Consider the following 23,037-nt stretch of genomic DNA (forward strand, 5'->3'; position numbering starts at 1 on the left):
ACAGTCAGCATGGCACTGGGAGATCTAAACACCAGCCTGGAGAATTGTTCGTGTACTGAACTGACTTTAGCTGCAGGTGGAAGCTCCCGTCGCACTTTATTCATGGTGCCAAGCAGAGTTGTATTGCGGTGCAGCAGTCTATTAGCCAGCGAAAGTGACGTGAAGAAGTTGTCTGTTGTTACGGTTCTGCCTTTGTCCAGAAATGGCTCCATAAGCTTTATGACCACAGACTCGGAAAGTCTTTCTCCCGTGGGACGACTGGGATCTTTTCCTAAATAAGGAGTGGCATTGCACATGTACTTTGTCTCCAAATCTGCCGCAATCCAAAAAGGCAGAACCGTAACAACAGACAACTTCTTCACGTCACTTTCGCTGGCTAATAGACTGCTGCACCGCAATACAACTCTGCTTGGCACCATGAATAAAGTGCGACGGGAACTTCCACCTGCAGCTAAAGTCAGTTCAGTACACGAACAATTCTCCAGGCTGGTGTTTAGATCTCCCAGTGCTATGCTGACAGTGTATGTGCCCAAAAAGATGAAGTCTGTCTGCATTCTCAGCACAATGCACCATGATGTGGAGATTGGGCAAGATAAAAAAAAAAAACCAAACACGGTCACAGACTACAACCACATGAAGGTATGCTAATGAAAAAAATATTAGTGTGACAAAGTATTCTGGTGATAAAATGATTTCTTCAAAATGTCACATATATTTGTCTTTCTTTTTTCCCCAGCGTGGCGTTGACATCATGGACCAGAAGGCGCGTGCTTGTTCAGTGCGAACAGGAACACGCAGGTGGCCGGTTGCTGTGTTCTACAACATCCTTGACCTAGCAGCGATGAACGCACACGTACTGTATAAGGCATGCACGGGGTCCGCTGAGAAAAGAAGAGTGTTCATGGCTCACCTTGCAGAGGAACTTCGTCGTCGCTTCTTACAGGAAAAGGCGATGGAAAAAGAAAAGATGATACAGCATCAACAAACTTCCGTTCTAAGACCTCAGCTTCCCCCAGGGAAGAAAGTACAGTGTCAGGTGCTCATTCACTGTAATAGGAACCATAGCACAGAGAGGTGTGTACACTGCAACAAGTACACATGTCGTAAATGTAGGAATGGTGGACCTTGGGTGTGTGGGAACTGTTAATATTTGAATGTGATGATTTTATATAGCACGGATCGGAAATCAGCAGTTCTTAACATTGCACCACGCAAGCTGTCGTATCAACCACCAACTGTAACTTGCTTTATTTATTCTTCGGTTATAGTCTTGAATAAAAGTGCACTTTTATTTATGTGAAACCAGCTGTGTCAGATGGGGTTGTATGGATTGATTCTGAATGCGACTGCGAGAATGAAAAGTGAATTAAAAAAAAAAAAAAAAAGCTAACCTTTACCAGTATCATAAGTTACACCGCCTGTTACAGACTGAAATCAAATTTATGTTGTTATTCTAAAATTGTAAGAATAAGAGCAGTTCATTTCTCAAAGTGGAGCCGCACGGGATTGAACTCGCCACCCTCTGATCCCCAGTCAGGAGCTGATACCATTACGCCACCATGGCAGTTGTAGTAAGAATATCAATGTGGCATGCTAACGCGGCTTTTTTTTTTTTTTATTTTTTGAATGAAAGCGCACGTGTTCTCTTATTTGTACCTTTTGTGAAAGTGTTTCTTTGATATATGGACTTCAGGCTTCATACGTTACAGTATATAGTTTATGCCTACATTTTGTCATTTACTATTAGAATATGAAAAACGTTTCTGTTTTAAAAATGTGTTTGCACAGCCTACTATAGAAATGGAACACACATGAAATGCGTGTATTCCAAATAACGCTAGAATTATTTCCACTGTAAAACTCCACTTCAATCCCAGGTAATCAAATCAAGGCAAGGCTTGAGCTAGGAGAGAAGTTCATTCTAAGTCGGTGGGGGGATAGAATAGCTGGCTGTTAGTAGCTTTATCAGCACATTTAGATGACAAAGGACTCTGGCGGAGAGGTGCAAACGGATTTAAGACGCGATTTAAGGTGGGACGGATTTACGAGTTTTTTCGTAGGCTCTGGTAATTCTAGTGTTAAAGAAAAATCTGCAGTTCAAAGTTCGTTTGAAACCTTATTAAAAATTCAAAGATCATTTAGAAGAATTTCAGGAAAAATTTAATCACGCACACAAACATAGAATGTTTTCTGTAAGTCTTATGTTTTCTTATGTTAAGCTTCAATTACATTCTATGTTCAAGTAATGATATTTCTCTAGTTGTAACTATGAAGTCCAGGGTACCATTTGAAACTGTTTGTCGTCATTTTTTACCAAATGTAAGACAGAACAAAGACTGACTGAGTCTTTACTCAGATGACAAGACAAGACAATAAGTTAAAACACAGGGGAAAAGATTAAAACCTGCAATTTATATTTAGCTATATGCTATGAAGCCAAACATATTTAATTGTAAACACAGAGTTTTACATAGTAACACTACCATGGTAAGAATGTTATATATATATTGTGAAGCCCCAGGCACCCCAACCCCGACACAGACAAGAGACACAAGTTTGCCACACAATACACGTTTATTCAGGTGGGAAGCGCTTTTCTTGCTCCCCACAGCAACACAACACAAATAAACAGCACCAAAGCCCAGTCCTTCTCTTCTCTTCCTCTCTTCTCCACCTGCGCTCCTTTCATCCACCTACTTCTGACACTGGCTCTGCACGTAGTGGTGGCTGGCTCCTTTTATAGGACATATGGCTTCTTCCGGCAGCGCTTCCAGGTGTGGTGGAAGTGCTGCTAAATAGGACTTGTTCAAGGCCCAGGCGCCCCCTAGCAGTGGCCACGGGCCCCAGCAGGGTTGAGCTTCCATGCTTCAAAACCGTGGCCCTGCTGTAAGCCAAGAGGGCTGCCCTCTGTCAATCAAAGGGGAGATAATATCCTGAAAAAGCTCTTTCCCTCAGTCCTTCCATTGTCAAGGAGTCCCGGCCAGGTAAGGGCCCCAGCAGTCCGCCAATCTCTCTCTCTCTCTCTATATATATATACAGGTGCTGGTCATAAAATTAGAATATCATGACAAAGTTGATTTATTTCAGTAATTCCATTCAAAAAGTGAAACTTGTATATTAGATTCATTCATTACACACAGACTGATGTATTTCAAATGTTTATTTCTTTTAATGTTGATGATTATAACTGACAACTAATGAAAGTCCCAAATTCAGTATCTCGGAAAATTAGAATATCAATTAAGACCAATGCAAAAAAAGGATTTTTAGAAATGTTGGCCAACTGAAAGGTATGAACATGAAAAGTATGAGCATGTACAGCACTCAATATTTAGTTGGGGCTCCTTTGGCCTGGATTACTGCAGTAATGCGGCGTGGCATGGAGTCGATCAGTCTGTGGCACTGCTCAGGTGTTATGAGAGCCCATGTTGCTCTGATAGTGGCCTTCAGCTCTTCTGAATTGTTGGGTCTGGCGTATTGCATCTTCCTCTTCACAATACCCCATAGATCTTCTATGGGGTTAAGGTCAGGCGAGTTTGCTGGCCAATCAAGAACAGGAATACCATGGTCCTTAAACTAGGTACTGGTAGCTTTGGCACTGTGTGCAGGTGCCAGGTCCTGTTGGAAAATGAAATCTGCATCTCCATAAAGTTCGTCAGCAGCAGGAAGCATGAAGTGCTCTAAAACTTACTGGTAGATGGCTGCGTTGACCTTGGACCTCAGAAAACACAATGGACCAACACCAGCAGATGACATGGCACCCCAAACCATCACTGACTGTGGAAACTTTACACTGGACCTCACGCAACGTGAATTCTGTGCCTCTTCTCTCTTCCTCCAGACTCTGGGTACCTTGATTTCCAAAGGAAATGCAAAATTGACTTTCATCAGAGAACAAAACTTTGGACCACTCAGCAGCAGTCCAGTCCTTTTTGTCTTTAGCCCAGGCGAGACGCTTCTGACGCTGTCTCTTGTTCAAGAGTGGCTCCAGCTGCAGTCCACTCTTTGTGAATCTCCCCCACATTTTTGAATGGGTTTTGTTTCACAATCCTCTCCAGGGTGCGGTTATCCCTATTGCTTGTACACTTTTTTCTACCACATCTTGTCCTTCCCTTCGCCTCTCTATTAATGTGCTTGGACACAGAGCTCTGTGAACAGCCAGCCTCTTTAGCAATGACCTTTTGTGTCTTGCCCTCCTTGTGCAAGGTGTCAATGGTCGTATTTTGGACAACTGTCAAGTCAGCAGTCTTCCCCATGATTGTGTAGCCTAAAGAACTAGACTGAGAGACCATTTAAAGGCTTTTGCAGGTGTTTTGAGTTAATTAGCTGATTAGAGTGTGACACCAGGTGTCTTCAATATTGAACCTTTTCACAATATTCTAATTTTCCGAGATACTGAATTTGGGACTTTCATTAGTTGTCAGTTATAATCATCAACATTAACAGAAATAAACATTTGAAATACATCAGTCTGTGTGTAATGAATGAATCTAATATACAAGTTTCACTTTTTGAATGGAATTACTGAAATAAATCAACTTTGTCATGATATTCTAATTTTATGACCAGCACCTGTATATATATAAATATATATATATATATATATATATATATATATATATATATATATATATATATATATATATATATTTGCACAGCCAGTTTTTTACATTTGATTTAAATTCATACAACTAAATACTGCTTCACTAAAAATCTTTCTTCAGAAAACATCCCAGTACTCAGATGTTCCTAGGAAATGAAAGGCATACCGCTGTTATCTTTTTTGTTGAAAGTAGAGTAAATTATTATGCAGGGGTTCCCAAACTTTTTCATATGACTTTATTCATCCAAATTATGAATACCCATACAAACCCAGGGTTGGAAAGCAATGGATTCACCTCCACTGTGAAAGTCAGGGTTATGGAAAACAGGTAAGAGTGTACCATACTGGGCAAGAACAAGAAGCATTTCAAACACATGTCAAATTGCTAACACATATGAAATTAGAGTAACCATTTTAGAGAATTGAGACCTGAGTTTAGCAACAGAAAAGGGGAAGAGAACTTCTAGATACACAATTTAACTCCCAACAGTAGCCATAAAAGAAAATCAGGGAAGGATAAATATTGCCAGATTGTGTGCAATAATTTTGTACCTGGCAAGGAAACTTCACCCTGAACCCTGCTGTGAAACAGTGTGAAATGTTTAATAGCAGGTCTTTTTTTCCCCACAGTAACTTAGATAGAAGTGTCCTAACATTAGACAAGTACTTAGAAGGAGGAGGAAGTGGAAGCATTGCACTAACAAAACTGATACATTAAACAATATTCACTTTTGTAATAGCCATTCTGGACCAGAAGGACAGAGACAAAGATGACCAAGAAGTCTACTGAATCTCTGATTCTACTGAAAACTTTGTGATGGTTATGAGTAATGGTATTATACAACAAAGGTGATACATCTGTACCCAAGTACTTATTTGAAATGGCTAAAGGGATGCAAGAAAATAAGGAACAAATTTTAAAGAGACATTTTAACGTTAAGAGTGTAAATTTTGACTGGTTAATCTTGTAACGAGAGAGATGCTCTTAGGAATCAAACAACTTTAGAATATGGGGGTGATAGGTACAAGCATTATCCAAAGAATGTAAAACGTTATCAGCAAAAGGAGATATTTTATGGCTGGAGCCATTTATTGAGAGTAGGATGATTAACTCATGAGCCCTCAAGAGAAAAACTAAAAAAAAAAAGTGGAGAAGGGGGGCATCGCTGTCTGGTACCTTTAAAATTTTGGAACCGGTGAGTGATATTCAAATTAGTAACAACAGTCTGCATGAATGGCAAATATAATGCCTTGATCACATTAATGAAATTTGCTTCAAGCCCTGCTGAGTACTTCACTTATTACAGAAAATTCAACTCATCTGATGTTAAAATTGTGACTGGATGGAACAGAAATATCTAACATGTTGTTGGGCATTGCCACATCTTATAAAAGCAGTCTGATCAGGGAGGATTAGTTTATGAATAACAGGCTGCAGGTATCCTGCTAACAGCTTAGTTAGACGTTTTGCATCCATGTTCATGAGGGAAACTGGGAGATAACTGGCACATTCATTAGGGTCTATCCTGTTTAAGAAGATGGGTAATTAAGGCCACATTTAGTGACAGGTTCAATTTACTGATTGAGGATACTGTTTAACATCTGCAGATAAACAGATTTCAGGTGACTGCCAGTTCTCAGAGACTTCAGTGCTTCTTTCAGCACAGCCTTGAAAATTGAAAAGTCAAGTTTATCAGTGTCTTAGCTCATTTAAACAAAACTTGTAAGGGATAAATTCTCAAGAAGAAAAAGAAAGTTCCCTGTGGGAAGGGCCGGGGTTTTCAAGGAATGTTTGAGTAATATCCATAGAAGGTTTTTTGTAATTTGTAAAGGGTCATGAGTATATATCTAATTTATTTTTATAGACTAAATAGACATCAATGCCTGAAAATAGTTAATTATTTGCCAGTTGAGATTTCAAGTGTACACTGTGCTATTCAAAGGAATAACAGTTGTGCACAGTTTGTGATATAAAGCATGTTTAGTTTAAAAATATAAATAAAACCATGCCTTCTTGTAAACAATAAATACATTTGCAGAAAATATTACTTTACATCCTATGTAGTAGCATTTGGCTGGGGAAAGCAATTAGAAATGGGATGGAGAAATAAAAATAAAACTCTGCTGAACCATAGTCATAGTTTTCTACATTTTCTGTTTTGGGGCTAAATATTATATTTAATCAATTTTAATCCTTTTGGTTATTAAAATATCTGTTTATGAAAAGTAGTGCAAACGTGTTTTTGTAAACTTCAATTTTAAGTCTAAGAAGTTGTAGCGAGTTTCTCAAAATGCAATATCAGGAGTCCGATACACACAAGAACCTACTACACTTAGTAAGAGACTAATACTTACAGGTTCGGAATATGGACAGAACCTTAGCCCTAATTTGATCCCTTTTGATGGAGGTGTAATAAAGATGGCAAAACTGGGGGGGGGGGGGGGGGGGGGGATTGGGTGAGGTTTCTGAACTATAACAAAAGCGCCAATAGGTCTGTGGAATATTGCTTATCCGTTGTCCGGGCAAACGTAGGCTCACAGCATTGCAGCAGAGCGCCAAGGAAGCAAATCCGAGCCGATCGCGGTTGTGCTGTAAGCTCCTGTCGTCGATGGGTGATGCAAGGAACATTATTAATGCAGGGATCAGTATTACTTGGTCACTAACCTGCCCACGACCATGCCTGACTGCTGTGTCTGTGTGAAACAGAGTGGTTGATCCTGCTACAATAAAAAACCTGTTTCAAGCTGAATAAAGCTGGTTTTGCTAATGTACTGAGACTCAGCCTCATGTTTTGGGGTGCAAGACAGTGACTCACGTGTCACAACATACTACCCATTAGCAAATCATCCATGACATTGAACTGAACAAATAACCGAATACTGATGTATATGACCCTATCTGTGAATCACCCCTTTATAATAAACTGTGCAGAAAGACATTCAAGCAGATAAAGTAAATGAGTAAACATGACTACGTACAGACAGCACATGGATATACACAACACATACAGTACATGTATATACATATATATAAAGGTTTAAGTCACACACATTCCCCATTCCCTTTTTCATTATCCTCTTTGGCTTTGAATCTAACTGGCAGGGGTATTTCACCTTTAAATCCAGTGCATTGGTAAAAAGGTCACACTGGCATGATTCCCCTCTACAATATAAAGGAGCGTCCTCACCTTTTTGGAAATAAGTCCTTTCCTGGACGCCAAAGACCGCCTCACCCTGGTGTAATGGCATTAATGTGTCACTCGAGACGAAGACGCAAACATCACAACTAACAGGCAGTGCCGTGCACACATTTGTCCTCCACTGGTCAGTCAGCACTTTTTTTCGCATACCTCCGAACCAATCTACACATGGAGTTTCCGTGCCTTTTGGATCGCTCACTTTTTAATCCTCTCTCCCAGCTCCTTCTCCTCTCTTTTTCAAATTGTGTGCCTCCTTTTTTTTGAAGATGGTCCATTCTCTTATGACATACATCAGCACATTTATGCCAGGACCCACAGGCATGGTTTTGCCCCCTTTTTAAGAGATATCCTTAAAATACTCCATACCTAGGACATATATTCCAAAGGGAACAAGGGGGCAGAAACAGACACAGCACATAAAATTTGTAGCAACCATTATGTTTAGTTATTAAAATATCTGTTTATGAAAATTAGTTTAAATGTGTGTTTGTAAGACTAAGAAGTATGAGATTGTAATAGTACATTATCTGAGATTTTAATTGTACTTAATGAGACTACTGGCCAGTGCAGCAGTGTGTTGATTCCTTGAACCAGGAAATACTCTCTCTATTTTAGAAACATTTCTGTGTAGTGTTTGTCTCCTGGCAATACACACCTTGACTCATTCTAGACACTGAAGATCCACTTTTTCATCTTTTTTTCAATTGTTTGTAGGCATCTGCCATCTATTTAGCAGGTGTGTTTTTCTAATATTCATTGGTCACTCTATGACATGGGTGGCACGGTGACGCAGTGGTAGCGCTGTTACCTTGCAGTAGGGTGACCTGGGTTCGCTTCCCAGGTCCTCCCTGTGTGGAGTTTGCATATTCTCCCCGTGTTTGCATGGGTTTCCTCCGGGTGCTCCGGTTTCCTCTCACAGTCCAAAGACATGCAAGTTAGGTGCATTGCCATTCCTAAATTGTCCCTAGAGTGTGCTTGGTTTGTGTGTGTGTGTGTGCCCTGCGGTGGGCTGGCGGCCTGCCCGGGGTTTGTTCTTGCCCTGGCTGGGATTGGCTCTAGCAGACCCCTGTGACCCTGTGTTCGGATATAACAGGTTGGAAAATGATTGACTGACTGACTCTATGACATAAAATAAAAAATGAAAATATGCTCTTATAGTAATCATCTAAGGAAAGATTTTAGTAAAAAAAATATTAGTGAATATTACAGAATGGAAATAACTACTTTTCTGTTTACAGCATGCGATAGATAACTTACCATGGGGTGAAGACAGAACAACCATTGAAGAGCAAATTTTCCGACAAAAGAATTTTACCAGGGACCTGGAGAAAGCACCAACAATACTAAAGGCCAAAGCAGATATGGTATGTGTCATTATTTTTCTTATTTCTTTGTGTGTGCCATTTTTTTGTCTCATGTCTAATGCATGGATAAGGTCAACATTTAGAGTCTACCTAGTGAATTTTATTCAAAAAAGATTTTACATGATTTAAAAAAATATTTAGCTGGTATTTTATTTCTTAATCTATTTTCTTTACATTGATCATGCATGCTTTTATTTTTAGCTTTTCTCCATTTCAGAGATATAAACATAAATCATTACATTTATATAGCACGTTTCTCAGTACTCAAAGCGCTATCCACACAGTGAGGAACCGGGAAGTGAACCCACAATCTTCCACAGTCTCCTTAATGCAAGGCAGCAGCACTACCACTGCACTACCAGGTTCTTATCTTTATCAAAACAGTACTACAAAACATTTGATGATGTTTTATGTTTCATTTTAACAGGAAGGTAATAGGCCTATGATTGCAAGGCTTGAGGAAGAACACAGAACTTTGATGGTAAGAAGCACAGTAGTTATTCTCAATTAATTATAATTCGGATGTTTAATTAAATTTTAATGTTAATATAGTTAGCCAAAGTAAAATTTACATTTTCACTTATCAACTGTAACTTTCAAAATGATTACAGATTTAAGAATAAGTTGAAGTCATAAGATAAGACCTATAATATGAGATAATATATATGAGATATAATATGTGAATTTCCCCTTGGGATTAATAAAGTATCTATCTATCTATCTATCTATCTATCTATCTATCTATCTATCTATCTATCTATCTATCTATCTATCTATCTATCTATCTAAATTAAAATGTAAAATTTTGCTTATTAAACAAGCACACACTCTCCAATTTTATGGCGAGTCCAGAATAATAAATCACACTGGTGTTATATGTACATTCAAATCATTTAAAGGTTAACATAATAATTTGCAGTTAATTCTCCTTTGTGCTGGCACTGCCTGTAAAAATAGTTCATAATGACAATCAAGGCAAATAAAGTTAATTTATTTAAATCCTCAGTAATGAGGTGAAGAATAAGAAGTAAATATTATTTGATACTATTAACTGTATTGTGTTAAGTAAACAGTAACTTTCCAACAAATATAATGTAATTCATTTCCATCACTTTAAAATGTATTATTTTAAAAACAGAATAAACCACAGTTTTAATTTGTACCTTAAAGGTTTGCAGTTATGCCTTGAGAAATCAAGGTCAGCATTTTAAGTGATTGTACAGTGCAGTGCATTTTAGGTAGCACCATATCCAAAAAGAAATGTCACAACTGTTAAGTATTTCTGAACGCTTGATTTTTCTGCCATTAAAAAAGACTGTTTTTCTGACAGTGAACTGAAGTACCACTATAGACACAGCCAGATTGCTGCCATGTCTGAGTTATCTAATAGAGTGCTGACATCTAGTGGATGGCTTGTGGAAAACAAAATAGTGTTATAAACAGATAATGTTGTCTCACAAAAGGTATAAAGCTGCCGATATTTTCAAACAACTAGTTTTATTGCAATATTAATATTTTGATGATAATGACAGTGATCAAGGTAGTGACAATCAATTGAATGATGTGGAACCTGTATGCTCTGGCACTGATGTGGATAGCTTATCCAATGGTGTTTCTTCATGGCAAGGTGTTCGACTCATCACAACTGTGAGGACAGCTCTACATGGACATTTTTCTGCCCATTGAGTGCAAACCGTTGCCAACTACCAAATGTGTTGTGTGCAACAAGAGTGGGCAGTGGAAAGAAACACATTATATTTACAGCTCATGTTCATCTAAGCCTGCACTTTGTGAGGAGCCATTATTTTAGGACTTTAGTCATGCTACTGGTCAGAAACAGTTTCTTTACATTTTTGACAGTTACTATTGATAATAAAAACCATTCCTTTCTAATACATTTCTATACAGTTTTTACGAATTTTGATAAGAGGTCTTTATCATACATTATATGCATAGACCAATACTGCAGCATTCTGGTTATAGATGGTCCCGCAGTCAACGTGTTAAGATGTGTTCATAGATGTGAAGCCTCATACTTAAGTAACCAACTGTAGTTGGTTTACTAAACAGCAGTGTAATACTTTTCCATGATGACCTTATGAAGGGTTCAATTTGGGGTCACAAAATTTGCCAGTGAAGCTTTGGAAGTTTAGCTGAAGTTCATCTTATATTGCATTGAATAACTGCATGATTTTTCAAACAAATGCAACAAACACACAGACAGAAACCTTAGAATTGTGACTTCCCAGTGGGCACCATGTCAGACATCGTACATTTTTCAAATTCAGGTGAATCAGAGAAAGAACTTGCTTTGTCACATTACTCAGATACAACTGAATGTGTCATATCACTCACAAGCCCCTCTATTTACATGGCAATAACATGATAAATATTCTTGTTCTTTGAAGAGGAGTGATGCTGAACAGAGTCCACCTAATGTGATGAAATGTCATGCATTCTGAGGCATATTTCATTTGTTTTTGTGGCAAGCCTGCCTTTTCAGAAGGTGGCACACCAGAGAATGAACAGACGGTGCTTCATGCTGTTATGCAAAGTATGTTTGTTATACAGTGATGTTGACACGAGCATCTGATCAGTCTGGAGGCTGACACACTTATGATGAGTTGTTTCATTTCAAAAACAAAGTGATCTCTCTGAGAATAAACTTTGCTGATGAGTGTTATTTATGTTTGCTATAGTCATATTGGTAGATCTGTGCATGTGTAATGCAGACATTGTGTGTGTGTGTTTGTTAAACATTTTAAAGTTGGCTAATGTGAGTTTTCTCTAAAGCGTGTGTACTAATTATGTATATTTTCATAGACATTATTATGTATGTTATTAGATCTGTAAATTGAGTTTCTTGATGATTTGTTTACTTTGGACCTGAGTAATATCATTACTTCACCTTACTCTGCACTGCACGAATAGCAGAAATCACAAGTGTGATGTCTTCTACTGACAAATTAAACTCTGTTATTGTAAAATAATAAACCTGTGTGTATTACCACTTTCTCACTTCATCTAGAAATTTGATTGTCATTGATGAATGTGGAAATGTGCACTGAAATAACTTAATTTCATAATTCTTAGTTTACACTCTAATTTGTGAGTACAGCAGAGTCAAAAATAAGGCTTACTATATTTGGGAAACTACACTGATGCACCCATTAAACTATGAAAATTAAATAGATTTATCTACATTATCTGTAGGCATAATGATTTAAACCTCACTATTTTAAAAACTGTAGAAGTGAAGTTTGGTTTTGCAACTTCTATAGCAGGCTAAATAGAAAGTATAATAATTCCAAAAACATATTGATTTGTGCTGAATCAGACACTTAAAATGAATGTATATTTACAAATAATTTTGTCTTATTTAATATGTAAAATAATTTCTGGAAATAAATGTAAAATAGGAAACATAATGTTTTAAACTCTTTAATTCAGTTCTGGGTCTTTGGGGGCTGAAGCCTATCCCTAGGTATCACTGGGCCTAACACAGGAGTCATCCCTGGATCAGGTACCAGTTCACTGCAAGGCCCATTTGTACACACAGCCACATAGGGCCAATTTAGAAATGTCAGTTAACATAACCTACATGTCTTTGGGAATGTGGGAGAAAAGGTCAAATGCACAAAGGTGCAATACAATTTTCCTGTGTGCTTGTGTTCTCCATAACATAAGAATATAGTAGAGGTTGGGAGCATGCACTGATATAGTACGTTGCCGCACCCACCACGCAACAAACAACATCAGCATCCCAAAATTAGGACCCAAGTGCAGCCGTGCAATGAGTGACACCTCAGCACTACATTAGTTCGAATGGAATGGAATTGTGTAAGATTTTTTTTTACAGTGGCTGGAGTGCCAGTCCTGCCACCAACCCCTGAGTTCTCCCTGCAAATTGGAGGAACTGCTTCCAGGGCTGGATGCAGATTGACGTAATACAATAGCATCATTTTAAAAAGTGGTTATAAACCAACAATAAATATACACAACACTATACAGTACAGATACAAAAATATAACATAATTTGGTATATAATGTGGTGCTAAAATTAGATCACTACAGTAATAATGCAAATGTAATAATGTTCCTATTTAATTGCATTGCAAGTTAAGTCAGGTCACACAAGATTAATAATACTGTACCAGTGATGTTAATGGACAAGCTGCTGGCATGGTTTAGACAGCTGTCTTAAGAGGACTTGAACTTCATATCATAAAGCACCTGTCACACTGTTTCATACTTTACCAGGACACTTGTAAACAGATGATGCTCACTATTAGGTTGCTTATATGAATGACTTTGATTGTGTCTTACCTGTAAAATAAAGTCCTATGAATTCTCTTTCTTTGCTGTGTAGTAATAAGGAAGTAGGAAAATGTACTATGAAATGTAAAACTTGCATTTAAAATTCTTTTCAAAATAATATATTTAGATTTCTTATTTTTATCATTATTTTTCCTTTTCTAGAAAATGTCCAATGAAAGATTGGATCAACTAAGGCAGTTGTCAGAGGTAATAGATGAAATTTCCAGGGAAATCATGTGGGTAAATGAACGTGAAGAAGAAGAGTTGGTATATGATTGGAGTGATAAGAACAAAAACATTGCCCAAAAGCAGGAATTATACTCGGTAAGTTTTATGTAAAAAAATTTTTTTATGAAGAATTGACCATTGTATAATTTAAAATATTAACTTCACTTGGAATGGTTTGGGATTTCATTCCATATTTGTTCTGTAGTAGCTAATGTAGCAGTGGTGGCTACTGGCTATTGACTTGTTTAGTGCATTGTTAAGGTTAATTTACAGTTGGTTTGACTGTATACCATCAAACACTGAAAGAAAATTGAGTCTGAGCTGGACTGATATACCTGTGAGATTTCTATGGATAAAAACTCCATTCTGTTTTGAAATCTTTGGTTATGTAATGAATCAAAAGTAAAGGTACAAATCTGAAGACTAATGAACATTAAGGAAGTAAGTTATATTTAAAAGTCTAGCAAAATTCCCAGTTCAGGTTTGAGTTAAGCTAATGAGCAGCTGACAACAACCTTTAAAACCCTTCTGATTCTGCTGGATCATCTCAATTAATGTTTTTGAAAAATCTGAAGACCTGAATTGGATCCCTATGTAGTCTTTTCTGTTTAAGTCTATATGAGGTTTTGTTCCCATTATCTCTTAGAATAGAATAGATCTTTAATATAGAAGTGAATGTGGCTGCTGGTCTCTGAATAACTTCTAATGCTGCAGTGTATTTTTTGAAGTGTGCTAACTAGTATGGCATATGGTTCTTTCATGCAGTCTCAGCAATTGCTACATAGGTACATAGGGTTGAGGTATCCATTTTAAAATGACTGTTTTATTATGCATGTTAATTTGATACTAGATGGTCATAGTACTTGGTGGAAGAAAATGGTATTAATTTAGTAGAATTTCTGTGGGGGTAAGAGGAGTGCTCAGATTACAAGTTAACCTTCTTTGGGATGTGATTCCCTCATTATCAGCTGTCTTCTTTTCATGATTATGGTAATTATCGGTAATTATAACTGTTTCATTAGTTTTTCCTAATATTTGCAATTTTGGCAACACCTGAAACTATTTATTTACTCATTACATCTAAATCTACCCATTCATTTTCATGAGTGTTACATTACTATTACCTAGTCTTAAGATGTTGGAGTTTTTTTCAGCAGCATTGTAGACAAGTGATGAACCAACCCGAGATAATGGCTGGTGCTTGCAGGCATACTTAAACTCCTAGATAAGGCTGACATTCATACAGAGCCGATTTGCAATCACTAGTTAATCTAACATGCCTGTCATCAGGTTTTGGGAGGAAGTAGTATTACACAGAGAATATGAATTCAAATAAATTTAAAGCATATAAGTCCTACACAAACATTCTCAGGTTTTTAGATAAGCATCTTGGCTTGTCCACTTTGTTTGTGCAATTTACATGTTCTGATGATGTCAACATGGGTTTTGTCTTTGTGCTCCAGGTATTTCACACTTCCCAAAAATGTGCTTATTTGTATTGATTAATGGCTCTAAACTGGTCCAGAAGGAGTCAGTGTCTGTTTCGACAGTGTATCATGTTTGTCTGTCCCGGGTGATTTTCAACTATATGACTAATAATGTCATAGGCTCTGGCCCCACATGATCTCATATAGGAAAAATTAGACAGAAAATAATTATTGTAATGTATTTTCTCTTATCTTATAAGATACTTTAAGTAAAGGTTTTGGCCAAATATATAATAGTATGTATAACTGTTTCAAATAAGATGTTGTTTCAAAGGCCAACCATTGTGAACCATAAATATACTTTTTACATGCAAAAGGTCTGTAACTAATGTGGCCAATGTTGCCAGAATGTAATGGGTGGCACAAAAATGTAAATAATTAATTCAGTGTTTATTAGATAAAATAAACTTTTTATGGGATTGTTGAACCTTGTTATAGCACATTTTAGCTGATTACACTAAGTGCTAACTGTGTTTTTCTTTTTCTTACAAGAATGAGAGAACTATACGATTATGATGTTTATTTTCCTTTTAACTATTTATTGGGTACTACTGTAGAAGTTGTTAGTTTTTCCTCAAAAGGACTTGGCAAAATGTTAAAGAAATTAATGATTTTGTTTATTTTTTTGTGAAGAAGCTAATGAGCCAATTAGAAGATAAAGAGAAACAACTAAATAAACTTAAGCAAAAAGTGGACAATCTGCTAATGAACGGCCACCCTGCAAAAGATAAGATTGAGGTAATTTATTTAGGCTTTGACAATTTAAATTGTATATCAGAATTATAGGTTCTCATTTTCTACTGCATTTAAACTTTTTTGAATTTTGTTTTTGTTTCATCTGACATTATAAACCCAAAAACATTTAAACACGGAAACCTTTGTAGAGAACTAAACTATTCAATTACATTTTAAATGCATTTTCCATTTGTCTGTCGGGTTACCTGCTTAGTCATTTTCATGATTGCAGGGTATCACAGTGTTTCCTCGCAACCTCCAATGAAATACAGAGACCTTTACAAAACATGCTAGGGAGGTGCATGGTGCATTGTTCATTTTACTGAACTTCAATTAATTCCATACATACAATGATTCATAAATTGCTTTATCTATTACTTAGACTGAGGTGTTCCCTTTTATTTTCAAGGTGTGGTCAAAATCTTGCTTGTTTCTTTTTAGGAAACAAACTGAAAGGGCCATAGTAGCCTTTTTGCTTCACCATAGATTGCTTTGTTTAATATTTGTAACATTTAGTTTTGTTTCGTTTACATTGCTAAATTGCCAAACAACTTGTTTCTTCTTGCATTACCAAGGCAACAAGAAAATTACGTCTCCCCTAGCTTTGTGTGATTATAATTCAAAGATATGAAGTACTTTTACTTATTAAAGTGACACATGATACTGAATACATTGCAAATGTTTATTTTTTTTTTTTACAAATAAATAGCATTTTTGTGTTTTCAGATATATATTGGTACTGGCTTTTCAATAATTTAATTAGAGTTAAGGTAATAATTTGTGATTAATGTCTTCAATCTGATACACAGAAAGGTATTGCATGACTTTTAAAGTAATGCACTAATAATCAGCTTTTGAATATGTAAATCGGTGAGGCTCAGAAAGCCAGCAGCCATACTACCTGCACTTCTGAATAGGTAATCCATTTAAAGCTAATCATATGTGGTGGTTGGTGGACTTGGAGGTATGCTCCTGACATGCCATCAATATATAAAATGATATAATATAACTATAACATTAAAATACTGTATATTGAATTATACATACATTTGGTATTATTTTCTTTTTTGGTTAAAGATAAAAACATCCTTAAACTTCACTTCATGTCAGCCATTTTTAGTTTTTTTTTATCTACCATAGGTTGGTCATTTTTTATATGTGCAATAATTTGCACTATTAAAGCATGGGGCCATCTGAAAATGAATTCTACCCATGCTCATTAATGGAGCTTGTCAGAATGAAGCAAAATAAAATGTACAATTTTTTAGTGGCTTCTAACAGACAATAAATGAAATCTAAATAATACACCATTTTCTAAAGAAATATTGCATATTTGCAAAGAAACAGGGTACAGCATGAAATAATCTCAACCTTATTACACTTAGTATGTGGATCTATTAATATACTGTGCCCCATCAAATAAAACAACAAGGTCTTAAATAATTCTTATTAAAAGCCACAAACTCATAATTTATTTTCATTTACTCTTACTCCCCCTTGGAAAAAGCTGCTTCCACTTAATTAGAAGGATACAGAAGGAAAACAAACTGCTTTTCCAAATGTCCCTGAAATTAATAAGCTCTGTTATTCTAGTTGGATGGAAATCGAAACTTAAACATTACCCTGAATGCTTTGTTCTCTTATAAGTACATGCAAAATCCAACATTGGGTCCCTGAGAATGCAGGAGACTCATTATTTATCTATTAAAATTCAACAAAATATTGGCTAATTGTACTGTATGCTGATTGTCAATCACTTTTAAATAGCAAATAAAACCACTGATAACAATCCCTGATTGGTTAATTGGTGTATCACTATGTATTTAATAAAGCATATGAGATGTTATACTAGTTTGTTGTATATGCTTTTTGTAAGCACAGACAGTTAATGCAAAAACAATTTGTGTTGTGTTTCTTAGGCATACATGGAAACTTTGCAGACTCAATGGAGCTGGATTCTTCAGATAATAAAATGCATTGACGTGCACTTGAAGGAAAATGCAGCTTATTTCCAGGTATGCACACTAATAATTAGTTATTATGACTCATTCATATATGTGAATAAACAATATGAAGCTGTTACGTAACTGAACTTTATGTAAAAAAAATGTGTCCAGAAATTTAACGATTGATCACAAAATTCTTGACCCTTCATCTTATGCCTGTCTTAACACAGATATTTTGATTGTCACAGAGTTAAAGCTTTCTTTTATACTTAGCCAGCCTTCCTTTTGAATTGAATAATGGCAGAAATAAAAGTGAACATGTGATAGCATAGAATTAATCAATAATTCCTCTGATTTAACATGTTGATTTGATATTGTGTACAGTATCTGACTTAAAGTACCTGCCTTAAATAAAAAATGAAAAGTCAAAGCTAAAACATTAAATAATAATAACATTAAATAATAATGTACACCTAATCACCTACTTTAACACTTTCTATCCTAAGCTGAAAATCTGGCTGGAGTTACCTTGGCATTTTTGACTATAAGATGGTGTTATTTAATTCTATAATCATATTTTTTAATGTCTTCTGATTCAGTAAACAATCAGCTACCCTGTATAATATAGGATTGTGAAAACTTTATGAGGATTCCCATGTGTCTTTGAAAACCCGGAAAACCTTGAATTAACAAAATGGTTTTTCAGCTATGGAAAGCCTTTGGAAATTGAGAAAAAAATGTCAGATGTTCTGGAAAACACTTGGAAAATATTTAATCTAAAAATACAGATTGTTGTTTCTATTATTATGTCAGTGGACACAGCAAAATATTGAAATGTTGTGTGGATAAATAAAAATACATTACTTTGGGGGAACATAACACCAGTTAGAGAAGAGCCTGCTGCTTTCTGCATGGCTCTCATACATTCCAACTTCCAGTGACAAGGCAGTATATAGCATATATATAATCACACTCCTTTTATTCAACAGTAGGACGAAGCCTGGTAGTAGTGATAGTAATACTTATAAATTGCTGACTGTGAATTTATAAATTAAAGCAACATGCATAAGGTGATACTTAGTTTGCTACATGCTGATGAGAGACTTTTTCTTTAGTGCTTCAATGATATTTTCTTTTTTGTGATGATGTGTAGTTTTTCATGATTAGAAGAGGCTCTCACAAAAAGTATTAAGGTGTTATCAAAAATATTATAATTGGCACAGCACATTTAACAGTTTAGAAGGCTTTCATTCATTACCATTGTTAAATAAAGACATTAATATGAATTAACAGCATATAAAACATAACCTGCAGATCTCTTTGGTTGTTTTTCCATGGTTACCTTATTAACCAATATATTTCTGCCTCCTATGACACTATACCTTATAATTTGAACATTTAAAGAGCTTTACGTAATATATAATATGTACTTCTAATATGATTCTGCAGCACAGAACAAACCCTTTTTTTTTGCCCAAGGGCAAAACAAATTGTTTGAACACAGAAATAAAATAAAACATACATAAAAAATGACAAAAAGCAAGCTATTAAATAAGTAAAGATAGATATCATTGACATATAAATAACTTACATTATGTCTTAGGTTGCAGATAATTCCCCCTGTTTGTGGCTTGACACAAATAAAAATGTCACATTTCTTAAGAAATTAAAGATTCACCATTTTTACATGCCAACTGAACCACCTTAGCAGCAACAACTGATCTATAATAAATAAAGATAAAATAAACATTTTATAAATCATTTATTAAAGTTTTTGTGATCTGAACCAATCTGTTTCAGTTTTTTACAGCCTTTTCCTTGAATCAAAAAAAAAAGAGAGAGATCCTTTTGTGGTCAGGTCATTTTTTTAATTCAGGACATATTTTGTTATTTATAACATACCACTTCCCTCTGCGTCATTTTGTTTTTATTATGGATACCAACATTTTTTGCTGTTTGTGATGCAGGGTTACCACTGTTGCTAAGTGTATGACACAAAACATCATTACTGTGACATCATAAAGGTCGATATTGTACAGTTCCTCATTGTCCACATTGTGGATTCATTGAAAAAATAAAACTTGGGATTAACAAATGCTTCTGTTAAATTTCATTGACTTCCAGAAAGCCTTTGACAGCCTATGCCGTGACACTCTATGAAAGATCATGTGGTCATATGGAGTTACTCTAAAGATGGTCACATTTATGGGGATGCTCTACCATCAGTTTCAGTGCAGCATCATAGTTGACAGAACCCTATCAGAGTTGTTTCCAGTAGAGTCCAGTAGGTGACAGGGATGTATCATCTCTTGCATCCTCTTTCTGGTTGCCATTGACTGGATCATGCAGAAGACTACATCTGATAAACCTAGAGGCATTCAGTGGACCCTATTATCCCAGCTTGAAGATCTTGACTTTGCCAGTGACCTAGCTGCCCCCTCCTCAAAATTACAACATTTGCACGAGAAGACTGACAGACTGAACACCTTTGCCAAGCAAACAGGCCTCAACATTAGTGCATAAATGCCAATCCTAGTCACAGTAACTGATGTTCTACTCAAATACATTGAGTTTACATATCTTCACAGTCTTGTTAGCAAGGTCAATGCAGCACAAAAACACATCAGAGGAAGACTTGGGAAAGCACACAGTGCATCTGCAAGACTTCAGCTCATCTATAAGTCCAACAGTACACCCTGAAACAAAGGCCAGACTTTATAACAGCAATGACAAAGCTGTTCTTTTGTGTGGCTCTGAATGCTGGCACATTGTAAACGGAGACATGAATAAGATAGACACCTTCTACAATGGATGTCTCAGGAAGATCTGTTGTATCTTCTGGCCCAAGAAAATCTCTAATGAAGACATTTTCAAAAAACCTAAGAGCCAGAGTGTAGCATTGGAGATCAAGCCCTGACACTTAAGCTGGCTTGACCACATCTTTAAAATGAACCAGAACAGTATTCTATAAGGTTGGTCTGACATGGACACCACCTGGGAAGTGCAAACAAGGACAGCTTAAAACAACCTGCCGGCGAACTGTGATAAATGAGCTGAAGGGGATGGATGTAACATGGGGTGAAGCCAAACACAGCACAAAGAGGATTAATCTAATCTAGTCTCTTGAATTCCTAATTATAAACTAATTCCTCTTTCCTGACTACGATTTACGTCTTTTGATTTGACCCAGTTTCTTGATCCTTTTTTGTTCCTGATCCTGATTTGTTTTTGACTCTGTTTCTACATTCTTTTATATATGAGTTTAATTTCACAATATGAACTTGTTCTATGCACAGTATGTTCTGCTAGTACCTTTCAGGATATCCATACACAGCAAGGTTGTTTGAGGTTATTTACTGATTTAGGTTATTTTTCTAAAAGTAACTAAATTGTACTTTTACTTAAGTTTTTTTTTTCAGCGCCAATTTTTTTACTTTTACTTCAGTAGTTTCCACATCATACATTTTTACCTTTAATTAATACATTTTTGTCTAAGCTATAATATTTCTACCTAAGTAAATTTTTTTGTACTGTATGTGTTTGTAGCCTTTCTTCTCTTTTTCTCCTGTTGCTTAAATTATGCTTTATGTAGCATCTATAAAATAATTTAAAGCACAGATTATTGCAAAGTATTAATTACAAATTATTATTTTACCCACTTGCGACATATCGCATTAACTGAATGTTAAATAGGTTTAATAAGGCAGAACACCATAAGTGTCATATATATTTAATAGTGGATAAAGTTTCCCCTTTCTGCCTGGGAAACTACTAATTCTCTGAAGTAATGATTAATTTGCTTTTTTCTAGCATAACAGCTAAAATCTGATTTCTTTAACAAAAAAACATAACAGATTATATAACTTTTAACAGTGCCATAATGTTTTATTTTATGAATCAAAATATACTGTACAACCTCCCATACAGTTTCCCGGAAGACTGGGACTACCTAGTTTTATTTGGGTGTCACCTAGACATTTATAAGGAAAGGCATGTAGAAGGCAAGCTTCTTAATTGTCATAAGTTTTGTAGCTCTTAAGGATGTGTATATATCATCCTCAGAGTTTGGGATACCTCCAGGATGTGAACTAAGCACCTTCCTTTTGAGGATCTTGGTCAGTACTATATGGGCGGCACGGTGGCACAGTGGTATAGTGCTGCTGCCTCGCAGTTAGGAGACCTGGGTCCTCCCTGCGTGGAGTTTGCATGTTCTCCCCATGTCTGCATGGGTTTCCTCCGGGTGCTCCGGTTTCCTCCCACAGTCCAAAGACATGCAGGTTAGGTGCATTGTCGAACCTAAATTATCCCTAGTGTGGGTGTGTGTGTGCATGTGCCCTGCGTTGGACTGGCACCTTGCCCGGAGTTTGTTTTATTGCCTTGCACCCTGTGTTAGGGATTGGCTCCAGCAGACCCCCGTGACCCTGTAGTTAGGATATAGTGGGTTGGATAATGGATGGATGGATGGATGGATGGATATCTACTGTATATGTGTAAATAGCATATCTTCAATAAAAACTTGCTTGCAGCTTTTCCATATTTTAATTGTGACTTTTAATCTGAACTTTTTCTTTGCAATAGTTTTTCAGTGATGCGCAAACAACAGAAAACAGCCTTAAGAAACAACAAGAACTGCTAAGAAGTAAATTTGTGTGTGATAAGAACACACAACTGCCTCGGATTCAAGACTTAATAAGAGACCTGGAGGTAAGACTAAGCCATGAATTAATTGTAATAAATAGTGATGAGCATGTCAGGGAGAATTGCATTTTAAAATTTCAAGGTATTATTAAAAAATATTTGATGAGCCATCTCTCCATGCTACACAACTATGACATTTATTTATTTTTCTGATGTATATTGAAAGTCCGATTACAACAGTAGAGAACACCCTCTAAAACCCTTCTCCTGTGATCAGAGAAAGAGATGCATTTTTAAGGGTCAATTTGTTCCCCTGCTGACTTAAAACTAGGGGCAATGTATGAAAAATAGAGCCCTTTTTTGCAAAACATATTGCATTTTACCTTATCATAACTGCGGAATTGTCAAAACTAAGTATTATGTAATGATTTAATAATTTAAAAAAAACATGTTTCGTATAAGTCAGTGGTACTTTAAAGTCATTCAGAATGAGGATGAATTTGCTGAAGTCGAAGATGC

General features: G+C 36.2%; 1 protein-coding gene across 4 annotated transcripts in view; it reads left to right on the plus strand.

Moving 5' to 3' along the window:
* Window positions 1-23,037, plus strand: part of dspa (desmoplakin a) — a 128,802-nt gene that overhangs the window by 49,668 nt on the left and 56,097 nt on the right. For all 4 annotated transcript variants that reach the window (XM_051929074.1, XM_028803961.2, XM_028803962.2 and 1 more), the window contains exons 5-10: window positions 9,042-9,167; window positions 9,595-9,648; window positions 13,647-13,808; window positions 15,833-15,937; window positions 17,854-17,949; window positions 22,459-22,584. In XM_051929074.1, the coding sequence (XP_051785034.1) occupies window positions 9,042-9,167; window positions 9,595-9,648; window positions 13,647-13,808; window positions 15,833-15,937; window positions 17,854-17,949; window positions 22,459-22,584 (669 nt within the window). The remainder of the gene's footprint in view (window positions 1-9,041; window positions 9,168-9,594; window positions 9,649-13,646; window positions 13,809-15,832; window positions 15,938-17,853; window positions 17,950-22,458; window positions 22,585-23,037) is intronic.

This window comes from Erpetoichthys calabaricus, chromosome 6 (genome assembly GCF_900747795.2).
Source record: "Erpetoichthys calabaricus chromosome 6, fErpCal1.3, whole genome shotgun sequence".
NCBI lineage: Eukaryota > Metazoa > Chordata > Cladistia > Polypteriformes > Polypteridae > Erpetoichthys > Erpetoichthys calabaricus.